The sequence below is a fragment of the Tauraco erythrolophus genome, chromosome 11 (assembly GCF_009769465.1).
Source record: "Tauraco erythrolophus isolate bTauEry1 chromosome 11, bTauEry1.pri, whole genome shotgun sequence".
Taxonomy (NCBI): domain Eukaryota; kingdom Metazoa; phylum Chordata; class Aves; order Musophagiformes; family Musophagidae; genus Tauraco; species Tauraco erythrolophus.
Genome location: NC_141475.1, coordinates 17,305,131 through 17,317,556, shown reverse-complemented (window position 1 = coordinate 17,317,556; position 12,426 = coordinate 17,305,131). Strand labels below are relative to the sequence as shown.

Below are 12,426 nucleotides of genomic sequence, written 5' to 3'. Positions count from 1 at the left end.
CATATCCCTAAGTAGTTCATCCACCCTTTTCTTAAACACATTCAGGGATGGATATTCTTCATACCTCCACCTAGTTATTCTCATTTTTGGTGTGGAAGCTAATAGTAGATTTCTGCATGGTTTGGTTTGGCTTTGTAGTGCTGTACTTTCATGCGTTGTGAACTCCAGGCACTGGGATAGTGTTCTCACTGGAGAGTTGCCAAGGTGAAAAAGTGTGGGGTTAGGAATATGAAGACGTGCTGCGCTTGCCAGCTCTGAGGGTGCAGTGCCTTCTGTGTCAGCTGGCAGCCCCAGGGACCCCTCGGCTCTAGTGCAGAGGGTCCCCCGGCTTTGAAAAGGGGTGTAGTTGAGGTGTAATCGATCTGGCCCTTTCACAGTAGGCACCATCCTCTCTCCCTAGCACCAGCTTCTGATTTTTAAGTAATAGAAGTTTGAAGTGGGCTTGATGGAAGCTGCTTCTGTCCTTTTCCGCCTGAGCTGAGTGCTTTTTTCCTCTTGTATTTGTTACTGGGAACAGTATCGGGGCACCATTTGCACCTATATAAGGGTGGGACATGGAAATCAGATTTCCCTGTCTAGTAGTTTTCCTTGCCAAGCACTGGCTTGTACCTGAGGCTTTCCAGCTTTCTAGATCTCCCTGTCACATACCCTCACTGTAGGTGCTAAGACATCTGCTTTTCCCCTCCATCAAAGCCCGTACTGTGATCATGAAGGTGGGAAGTGTCTGTTTCTCTCTTGGTGGTTGGTGAAGGGTCCTGTACATTCATCTCTTTCTTTTCTCTGATTCCTTCTCTACAGTCTCCTTTCGGCCTGCTTCAGGACTGAACTCATGGACTCAAGGAGAGACCCTCCCAAACAAACCGATGCCATCCTAAAACATTCCAGCCCCCCAAACCCATCAGTATATCCATAGACAGAGCTGGTGGGGTGGCTTTGCCCAGCTGGCGGGACTAGGAACAGTGGGGCAAATACACAGCCTAATAGCAACTGAGTAAATAGTGAGAGAAATCTCCTGAAGGGACTCAAACTTTGCAAAAACAACAGATGCTTCGACAGACCTCTTAGCTGTAGCCCATAGCATTGGGAGGTCAGGAACCACAGTGTCGTCTGTCTCAGTGTAACGTTTTCTTCCTGTTTTTGTAACCTGTTGATACTCTTTCCTGTTACTTCTGTATTTGTGAAACTCGGTTTCTCTGAGCAGGTCTCAATTTTAAAATGCCTCTTGTTTTGTTTAAATTAAAAATGTGTTCATGGGCTTGGGGGGGATGGAAGAGGGTCGGGTGTGTTTAAGCAGTCTGTGATAGTCCATTTGGCCTGTTGTATTGCTGGTCATGCAGTAATAGCACAAGTAGCTGAAGTATTTGTACTGCTGGGCAGAGGGAGGGCATGATTATATGAATTGGCACTGGTAAGAAATCATGTTTTTTTTTTCCTGTAGAAATACTCGCTAATTTGGCATCGTGAATTGTTTCCCTTTATTCTTAATCGTAAAGGATCTGATCTAAAATACATTAAAATCGTAAGGAAGACTGGGTGACTTTAACTTTGCAGCAGCACTGCTGGCATTAATCCAGCTTTGCTGAACTTAGAAAAGTCCCTCCTGACTCTGTGGTCTTGATCCAAGTGGAGGGCTGAGCTACACAAAGTGAACTTGAGGTTGGAGTCTTTCTATGTAATGACATCCATGTGTGCCCAGTGTTCCTGTCCCTTTGCAGCTGAGGGGGTAAAGGGTAGAGTATCCAAAACTGCTCATTGCCCTACCTGTGTAAAGGGACTGGAGCTTGCCTCTTTCCGTGCAGGCATTCAGCAGTTATTGGATGTTACTCTATTCATCGGCCCTCCTACATTTTACCCCATCACCACAAACTTCACAGTTAAAAGGAAAGTGGTGCCAGCATATGTTGCAGTTGACTCAGCCAAGTGACCTCGGGCCATGCCCACCTTGTCCATTAATTCTGCAACCAGTGGCCTTTGCTTGTGCTTATTGTGTCTGTAAAGTGCATCCTGGCTTAGCAGTTCCTGCGCAGGAGACTGTTTCTCAGCAACGACTTGTAAATCCTCACACTGCTTGTATCAAACTCTACCTCTGAAAGCTGTTTGTATGGGGCTTGACAAGGTGGATTTGAATTCTTTGGAAACATCATCTCTAAATGTTAAGCCCAGACCAGCACAAAGGAGGAGCGATCAACAGGCAAGTAGCATGCCATGGAATTAACCTGGTATTGTAGACAGTGTGGCACTAGGTGGAGATATTGGCGATGGGGGAGGAGCTGATTGAGGGTAGGCATGATGCCTGCTGTGGCTCTCCCTCCTGAGAGATGCTCCAACATCCTTACATGAAGAACGGCCCCTAATGCGGCTAGAGAAGTGTCCTTCAACTCACATTCTTAGGCAGTAACATCTCTCCCAAGGAAACCCTCTGATCTTCACAGCTGCAGGAAATGGAAATGTGAAGAACTTAATGAAGGTACACCAGGAACCGTGCTCCCTGCAGGCTGGTGTCTGCCCAGATCAGCAGTGGTTGCGGAGCAGAGCTCTCATGTAAATTCCAGTGATCAGCAGCCCCTTGGAAACAGTGTGATGGCTGGATCAGTACTAATGAGGACCTCTGTACCTGTAGTGCAGTTCATGCTGGATTTATTTGGGGCAGGTGTGTATCCAGCTCTGACACACTTGTGGTTAGGCACAGCCTGAAGAGAAGGTGCCTCCCAAATGCAGAGCTGAGCCTCTTGGCCACCCACCAGGGAAAAAAGCCTGATACACTGGGAGAAGAGTCTTATCTCTGAACATCACATTATCCGCTTCCAGGCAGCAGAGCTGTGATCTGAGCAGGTGATGACTCGTACTAACATCTCCTTTGAGAGCTGTATCCCATCTCTGGATATCTCCTTCGTTGTCTTAGCAAGACTTGTTCTACTGTAGGAGCGTGGGGGAGGGCTGATGGAGGAGAGCCCCCAAAATTGTGATTAAATATAAATAATAACTAATTAAACACAAGCAGCAACTATTTCGTACAGTTGCAACTCTACCATTGTTCCTTGCGTAAAGCTAGCCAAATCAAGTGCCTCTTTACTTTGCGTGGAAACTCCAGGAAGTACTTCAAGATCACAAAGCAGATAACTTTTGCCCTGTGCCATTTTATTTGGGAGAAGAAAGGCAACACTGTTCCTTTCCCTGTGAGAGGTGGGAATCTGAACTGCAAACACAGCCCAGACACAGGATTATACTTGACACTGTCAGTCTGTCCTTCCAACAAAGATTTGTTCCTGGATCTTGGTCTTGTCTGCTTGTGGATGGCAATACAGAAATTCTGTGATAGGGACACTCTAATCTGTATCTAGAGCTCTGCTCTAGGGCCTGTCCCCCAGCAAGTTTGAGGAGACAACCACCAGCAGATACAAGGCTTCCACAGTCTGCACTGGGAGATTCCAGTTCATCATCTGGTCTGACTTCTAGGAAATATCTCGTACCATGATGGGCTATGCAGCACCTGGGACTCCCATCAAACAAGAATGTGAATTATTTGAATCCCACTGTCTTCTGGAAAGGCTTTCCAATTTGTCCTCCTTACCTATAAGAGGAGGATGATTGTGAAACTGGTGACTTGACTTGCTCTCCAGCTACAAGGTGATTATCTTAAAAGGTGTATTTTTATTTTTCTTTTTTAATCAAATAACCTGGAGCTGGAAGCAATTGAAATTGCTTCATAGTCTGTCCTCTGCAGATAAAAAAGAAAACTTTTTCTCAGCTTTCTTTTTATTGCTTCTTTGTCATCTTTGGGGCTTCAGAAAAGTAAGCCTTTTCCTTTCAAGAAATAACCAAGTGGACTAATTGAGCCTTATCAGCCAGTCAGGTCATAACAGTCTATGTCAACTAGTTGATGTATATCCACTCCCTGTATTATAGGTCCATTCCTTGGAGAGCAGATTGCATCCACTGCCTGCTTTGGGAAATTCCCATACCTGAAATCTAAGGGGAGTCATTATTGCCACCCTTGTCCCTGTGCTGCAGTTGCTGACTGCCTAGTGGCCATCAGGGCTCCTCCTTCCCATGCTTCCAGTTAGTTACCAAGCCTACAAACCACTTGTGTGGCTGGAAAGATGCACTGTTGCTTACTTTAGAATAGCAGCTGTTTTGAGATGTGGAGAGCGAGGGCCTCTCTCTGCTTTTTGGTGTCCTGCTTCAGGGGCCTTCGCAATGGATGAGTGCAACTGAGCATCACCTGTGTTGCTTGTGTGCCATTACTAGACTACATCAGTGACATCGCAGTGTTATGCAGCCCAGTGGGCAACCTTACTTGAAAAAACGTCGCCAATGGGTGCGTTGACCATGTGTGAACTTGGGATGTAATCCTTGCTGTACTTGCTGTGGCTACTGTAAGGAGAGGCAGGCCCAGGACTGGACAGCTTTGATTCCACTTGGGTCTCCCTGCATTGTGACTAGCTCTAGGTCTTCAGGGATGGCAAACTGTTGGCACAGGGGCTTGGATGAAATCTTAAGCTCTCTGAGCTTGAGCTGCCCTATTCTTGCACTTAATAAACCTTTGATGTCATTTGTATTGAGGCTGCTGACGCAATGTTGTGCTCCTCTAACGTGAATGAGGCCTGTAGAACTTGTCTACTGAATCAGGTAATTGATCTATCCAAGCAGTTTCCTACCTCTGGTGAAGGGCTGATATCCAGCGAGCTGGGAAAGCGCAAAATTATACGAAGTAACTTGTGAACTGAACTGTGCTTCGTATGTGGGAGAAGGAGGAAGTTCCTTCCTGACCTCTTGAGATGATTAGTATATGCCTTGCAGCGTGAGAGGCGATTGCCCTCATATGAGCTTGCGTAACTACAGGTGTCATTGGCTAAATAATTACATAGCTTCTTGGAGGAGAAAAATCAGTTGCAGAATGTGACTCAGTGCCTTTTGTATCAGACTGTTCCAAGAAGTATAATAGTCTCTTAATTGAAGTCCTTATACCTTGATATTAAAATGCGTTCCATTGGCATTGATATCAAAGAAATGTTAATGCTCATACTTCTAATCTTTCTTGAGACATAGTAAGAATAATTTTAATGAAAATCACTGTGCATGACATTCTTATAATACCTGTTTTTAAAAAAAATTGAGAAAAAAAACAATATATTTTAAATGAGTCCTCAAACACCCTGTAGTCCATGTGTTTAATACCAAAAACATTTTCTCGTGTTTCTGAGGCTGTTGCTATATTGATGTGTGACATTAATTTTCAATAAAATTTTACATCTTGGTTTATCTTGGGGTTTTTCTTTGGCTAGATGGCTTTCTCAAGACCTTTTACATGTCAGCTCATGTGATGGAATAGTTTAGTTGAAACGAGTATGGGTATGGAGAAAAATGCTTTTGTTTCATGTTTTATTCACTTGAGCTTGATTGTCATAATCTTGATTCTTGTAAGTATGAATGAGATGAGAATGGAGTCCTTAAGCTGGATGTTACAGTATGCATTTGTTTTGTATAGTGCAGGGTGCTTTGGGTTGGCTTGTGTTTGCTTACTTCTCTTCCTTTCCCCCCCCCGCCCCTCTATCTCTGTAGTATTTTGTAGTCTCCTGACTAGCTTTGCTGAGATCACTGTTGATGGTGGAGAGGGCAGAGCTAGGTCCACTACTGACTTCCTTGGAGAATCTTGTTACGTAGCAACAGGCATTGTTTTGGCAGAAAAAAAAAAAAAGTTTCTAATCACAAGCTCTCTGAATAAAATCTGTCCTGAGCTTAAACTATATCTTTTTTGGAAAGTGTTGGTTGATTTCATTTTGAATTTCGCTGTGTATGTGGTGACCTCCTCGCTTACATATCATGCAGATTTGCCCTAAGAGACTACTCAGGTGTGTATTAATTTCATTTGAAGCTCAGTGCCTGAACGTGTAAAGTAGAAATATTCATTTTGGTCCTAAATCCAGAAGCCTCTTAGGTTAAGGGTGGTGTCAACCTGACTTGAATTTCATAGCTGGCCTCAACTTTTATAATTGGTGAATTGAAACCTCAGATCTGAATCATTCCCTTCACCCTGAAAAAGTTGGGTCTGAACTTCATGGCTCGATTTCACTTCCCCTTGGGAGTTGCTGCCATTGTTAATATTAATTTGTGAAGCTTCTTGCGCTTTCCACTTCCTTGAGTCTGTGAAGTTTGCTGGATCTTGTCCTGCATCTTCACTGCCAAAGGACAGTTCACACCCTTCTGTGCCTCCTGTAATTGTGTAATTAGGTAACATTTCTTCGGGGCCTTAGATACTCTGGCCTGTTAGTATAGATGTTTTCTCCACTCAACACTGTAAGTCTTAAAAGTGCAGCAAGCTGGAGACAATGTAATTGTATGAAACTTGACCTTGAGTGCTGAAAGTTTTAATAAATTATCTAGGAGTAAGTTCTTTCTTTCCTTTACACTTCACTTATTTGAAGTAATAACTATTCTTTTTGCATAGAAGGAAAGCTGGTTCTCAGGAATTGGTGTAACCAGTTATACCCAGACAAACAAGTTTCCCGATGGGAAGTAAGATGGGAATGTGCCCTTGCACATTCACCACGGGGTCACTGTGATATGGCAGAACAAGTGCTGGGCTCCACAGCGAGCCAGGTGACCTCTGCTGTTGGATGAGCACAGCTTGTGAGGGTATGCCATCTCTGGGAAGCGTGCTTGCTTCCCCAGCCCCTTTGCCTGGTCTTGCAAATGCTTCTGGTGCCAGAGAGAAAAATCTGGTCTCTTGTGGCATGGCGGTGCTCTGCTAATTGTGCTGTTGGACCCACTTTAATGATCATTTTCTGCATATCCCAAATAAGACCCCACTCCAGATGGGATGCCGCAGCCATAACTCGATCTGGGAACTGGGCTGCTGTTCAGAAGCAGTCTGGTCTTCGTGCTCTGGATCGCTTACAAGGTGGGATTGCAGCTGGGACCCTTGGGACTGGGCATGGAGGAGCTTGCCAGCAAGCCTTACTGGCCTGGTTCGTGGGTATGCTGGATGGAGTTTGGAGCTGTCTGAACTTGAGAGAGGCTAGTGCTGTTGTCGAGTGGTAGTAGGAATCTGATACTCTTTGCAAGCAGCCTGTGGGGTTTGGATACAGGTTCTCCTTAACACCTGTAAAAGCTGCATGTCTGTGTCCCAGGCAGCTCTGACCATCTCAGGAGTGGTCCCTAAGGTGTATCGAGTCTGTCTTGAGCACCTGATAACAACCTGATTATGTGAATAACTAGAAATTTTAGAGAAACCAAGGTGATAAGCGTGACCTGATCTGAAAATTGTTTCTGCAGTCAGGTTTTAGGGGTAGTTAGGATGGTTTGAAATGGCTTCCTCAGTTCTTGTTCTTATGAAAAAAGTCTTTGACCACAAGGAAAGCTTAACTTTAAAAATACTCTTCTTGAGTTTTGGCAGCTGTTTGTGGGCTTTTGCGTGTGTGTTGTTTTTTCAACTGAAAAACTGTTGTAGAAACTCTTCCTTAAATAAAAAAATTGAACCGAAAGTGAAGCTTGTCTTTGTTGGTATTTCACAATTTGTTTTTTAAATGCCCAGAATATCTGGGAAACTTCTTATTTCCTGTTGACTCTCTCTGCAGTGATTTTTGTCTGTGATGCTCCCGTGGTGTCAGTGATTTCAATAGCCGTAGCTCACCACTGGCACAAACAGAAAACATAGCCCATTGGATGGGTGCTCTTAACCAGCTGCTGTGATTCCTGTCCTAACATCTCCTTGGTTTGCAGGACCTCCATGCAGTCACAGTCATCCTACGGCTCCAACTCTCCACCGCTCAGCAAAATGAACAGCATGAACAAGCTGCCCTCAGTCAGCCAACTAATTAACCCCCAGCAGCGCAATGCCCTGACCCCAACCACCATCCCCGACGGCATGGGAACCAACAGTAAGAAACCCTCCCTCCTTCATTCTTCTGTTCCATGTGTGCTCCCCACTAGTCTGGGCAAGGAGTCTTGGCATCTCCAAGTGGCTAGTGTTAGACTGGGGAGCCTGGAGTTGTTTGCTGGAAACCTGCAGAGCCAAATATTGCTTGCTGCTGTGCCACGGGGCAAGGCTTCAGCATCCTGCTCTGAGCCTTGCAGGGGTGAACAGAGCTCCTTGCTGCACATCTGGCTGGCTGCACTCTCGTCTGTCTTTCAAGACTTATTTCTTCTTCCTTTCCTAGCAGAGGAGATGTAAATGTTGGCAAACTTTTTTTTCCCCCTCGATTCACTTAAGACCTTCTTAGTTTCAAAGGAAATACCTGCATCTCACAGCTCTGTAACCTGCTTCCTCCTGGCTGCTGAAGAGTGCTCAGCAGCCCCATAAATCCAGGATGACAGACAAGGTTCTGGGGGCTGAGTTTTGTTGGGTTATTTATTTATTTATTTACTTATTTCAAAAGCGCTGGGCTCTTGCCCACACCTGTTGCTGATCCCCTTTGGGTGCTCTCTGTGTCTCTGAAAACAAAGCTGTTTGGCTGCTGTATTGGGTTACTCTGCTGGCTCTGTCCCGCTCCTCTCCTGTGGCAGGGAAAGCCGAGACGCCTGCAGTTTCTACGGAGCCTGTTCTGTAGGTGACACGGCAGCGGCAGCGCTGCTGACAGTTGCTCCAGCGAGGGGAGAGCTCCCGAAGGACTGTTTGTCATCTGACCCTTGTGTGGTCATTGCAGCCCTGTGTGAAATTCCCATGGGCTCGTCTGTGCGGGGCTTCGCAGGGGATTTAAGGCCACTTCAGCTGTGGGTGCTGTCCCTTAGTGCCATGCTGGGAGTGAAGAGGGGTCCGGGGACACCTGGGTAATAACGTGTTCCTTCTTCTCTCCTCCAGTTCCTATGATGGGCACCCACATGACCATGACTGGTGACATGAATGGCCTCAGCCCCACACAGGCGCTGCCTCCTCCCCTCTCCATGCCTTCAACATCCCACTGCACCCCACCTCCTCCGTACCCCACAGACTGCAGCATTGTCAGGTGAGTGGGAGCAGGCTGCCTGGCGCATGTTTCCCACCCACAGGGATCAGAGACCTCATGTTAGGAGCCTGAAGGGTCCTGCCAGGTTCCTCACCCCATTCTCTTGGAGCACTGGATCCCAGTGAGTCTTGGCAGTACCAAGACTGGCACCCTCTGGGCACTGAGCCTCAAACCCCCACCTCTGAGCACCTGAGAGAAACAGGGACATTAGGACTGCAAGAGAGCTGAGGGAAGCAGCATCTGCTGGACTGGTGGAGCTGAGGGCACCAGGCAGTCTTACAAACGTGTCTTTTTTTCTTTTTTCTTTTCTCTTTTTTATTTTTTCCTTTTTCTTTTTTTCCCCTTGGCCACTCAGCAAGCCATGGCTGGGATCAGAAGCCCCTCTGCCCTCTATGAGGTCGAACAGGTTGAAAGATGCTGCCCATAAAGAAGGAATCCTTTACTCTTAGGGAGGAATGTGCTGATTTGAAGTACTTTGTGTGTATGATGTGTCTGAGCCCCAGACCCACCGCCTTGCTGAAGCCCTCTATCTGTGCAGTGGGCTGCCACGGGCTCAGCCACCTTCTGGGTGAAGTGACCTGGCAGGAGGGTCCGTGTGAGCCTTCCTGCCCCGGGATCCAGGCTGTGTAGCACCAGCTCTTGACTAAGGTGAGGTGCTGCCACAAGGGTTGTCTGCTAGGAGCCAAGCTGAAGGACTCCCTCATTTGTTTGATGTGGCAGCTATGTGGCTTGCTGGCCTGGAATGTCTTGGAGAAGGTCAAGCCAAGGGTGAAAGCTTTGTTTCCTGTTGCTGCAGGTTGCTGAGTGTTTGGTTTTTCTGTGGTTTTGGGCTGTTGCAGCCAGGGTGATCCTTTTTTCTCTCTCCTTCCTTCCTTCCTCCTCTGCAGCTTCTTAGCGAGGTTGGGCTGCTCATCCTGTGTGGATTATTTCACGACCCAGGGGCTGACCACCATCTATCAGATTGAGCATTACTCCATGGATGTAAGTAATTCCTCACCATTTCCTTTGTTTGCACTCTTGGCCCTGCTGTAGGAACAGGTCAGAAACCAAGACTCAGTATATTTTTATATGATTAGTTTGATTTAACACTGTTGCACACAGAGAAGACTCATTGTGAGGTGAAGAGAGGCTGGACTCAGGGCCAGCATTGTAACTGCCTTGCTTGGCACAGAGAAAGACTGTCTTCCCCTCCCTACCACCATGTGTTTTAGCCTCCAAAGTGGCCCCAGCCCACATGCCTGTTAATTCTGCAGGGCTTGGTTTCAGTTTACACCACTCTGAAACACCTCACTCACCTGCAGACAAGTAGGCTGTCCAGAAGTGGTCTGTGTTTTTCCCTCCCTGCTTCTGTTTTCTGGCCTTATCTTAATGATCTTCCCTTGACAGCTGTTTTTTTTGCTCTTGCATGGCTTTTGCTGCAGGGTTGCTGCTTCCTCTCCATTGCCATTGCTCTTCTCAGAGCTGGCTATCCCATTGTTTTTGCCCCAAGACTTTGCAAGGCTGTGGTGCATTTGCTTCCTAGCGTAGGTTGCCTTCCTTCTGCTGCTGCTCTAGTTAGAAAAGCTGACCCAAATTAACCAAAGCTGGTTGCTAATTTTTTCAGAAGCTGATATCGCATTTCCCAGAGTTTAGGTAACGCTACCCTTGGGTACTGCACTAGAGATGATGGGGCCTCAAAGTCCAAGTTCTCTGAGGCTGTGTGTTTATTCTTAAATTTTGGTTATGTTCAAGTAATTAAGGCAGTTCCTGTAGAGTCAGACCTGGAGCTTTGAATACTGGAGCTCAGATTTGGATTCTAAAATCCTTTTGCAGGCTTTGAAATAAACTCAGAAGTTTTCAAAGCTGTTGCACATCCGCAGCCCAACATCCTCCACCGTAGACAACCAGCAGATCTCCCTAAGGTTGTCTTGGAGGCCTTGCAGTCCAGTTAAACATCTAGCTTTACGTCACCAATCTTATGCATGAATGTGTGTTTTCTCAAACTTCAAAACAGATGTCATGTCATTAGTCCTTGCTGCCTCATGGCTACATACGCTTATTCAGAAATGAACCACCACCTTCAGTATTAGTGGTTTGTCATGGCCACCTGGATTTTAGCAGCTTTGTTGGTTAATGGGTATTTGCAGGGTGGCCCAGAGACTGCTTCTACTCTCAGAACCCAGCTTGCCCAGGAATTGCCCTGTTAAGTCCTCCACCTTGCCTTGCAGGATCTGGTGAGCCTCAAGATCCCAGAGCAGTTCCGCCATGCCATCTGGAAGGGCATCCTGGATCACCGGCAGCTCCATGACTTCTCCTCCCCTCCCCACCTCCTGCGCACCCCCAGTGGCGCCTCCACCGTCAGCGTGGGCTCCAGCGAAACCCGGGGGGAGCGGGTCATCGATGCGGTCCGCTTCACACTCCGGCAGACCATTTCCTTCCCGCCTCGCGATGAGTGGAACGACTTCAACTTTGACATGGATGCCCGGCGCAACAAACAGCAACGCATCAAGGAGGAAGGGGAGTGAGCTCCACGGACCTTGCTCCACCCCGCCTCGGCCACAAACTGCTCAGCCCTTCATTTGTCTTCCTTCTGCTTGGTACTGCACCCCTGGACGAAGGGCGGAGGGAGCCTTCTTGCTCACTCATGCTAGTTATGCTCTTGATGCTGTCTAGGTCATGCTCCTGGACCGCAACCTCCACCCCAGCTCTTGCAAGGGGAAGAGCTGAGCAAAGGGGGAAGGCGGGTGGTTTTCCTTGAAAGCCGTTGACCTTCTCGAGAAGGCGTCATTCTTGTTTCGTGTTTTCCTTTGGGGAGAGGGCTTCTTTTCTTGACTTTTGAATTCTCATACACCTTGTTGGTGTCCTGACCTGCAAACTTGTCTTTCTCATCCAGCCATCCTGCTTTGAAAAGCAAGAAGGTTAAAACAAATTTTTTTAAAAGCCAAAAAAAAAAAACCAACAAAAACCCCACAACCCCAGAATCAAATGCGAAAAGCCTGAAGCCACCAAACCCCGAACTGGCAGTTCATCCGAGAAATAAATGGGAATCGGTCTGCTGAACGTTGCACTTAAACAGCCTCTTCCCACGGAGCTGAGTGCTCTGTTCATGTATAATATTCTCCAGCGGAGACAGCACATGCACTTTGCTGGGCAGGCCAGCGCTTACGGCCACCTGCAACTCACTTTTTTCTTTTTCCCTCGCCTTCTCTGGGAAAAAACAAACCTGCTGTCTCTTCTTGTTTTGAATTTACATTCACGTGCATATCCTGATTTACTTGTTTCAGGATATAAATGCAAATACAGCCATTGGTCCTGACTGCTGTCCCCCCTCCAACCTTTAGCCGTTCTGTACTACTACTGACATTTAAACTAGAGAATTAGGCTTTGCCACATATGCAGCCTGGTTAGTGTAGCATAAGGATTTCCCTGCCTAGCCTCCGGTTGAACAGAGGACCAACTGAGAGCTGCACACTGATTTGTAGGGCTTCAGCTATCCTGAACC

The 12,426-nt window shown here is 46.9% G+C and overlaps 1 protein-coding gene across 3 annotated transcripts in view; it reads left to right on the top strand.

Moving 5' to 3' along the window:
- TP63 (tumor protein p63) overlaps positions 1-11,449 on the top strand; it is a 106,820-nt gene extending 95,371 nt beyond the window's left edge. For 2 of the 3 annotated variants that reach the window (XM_086618732.1, XM_086618733.1), the window contains 4 exons: positions 7,723-7,880; positions 8,801-8,945; positions 9,833-9,926; positions 11,153-11,449. In XM_086618732.1, the coding sequence (XP_086474858.1) occupies positions 7,723-7,880; positions 8,801-8,945; positions 9,833-9,926; positions 11,153-11,449 (694 nt within the window). Of the gene's footprint in view, positions 1-798; positions 914-7,722; positions 7,881-8,800; positions 8,946-9,832; positions 9,927-11,152 lie in introns of those variants that run through there. The other variant, XM_086618735.1, reaches the window with a different exon arrangement.
- Positions 11,450-12,426: the final 977 nt, after the last annotated feature.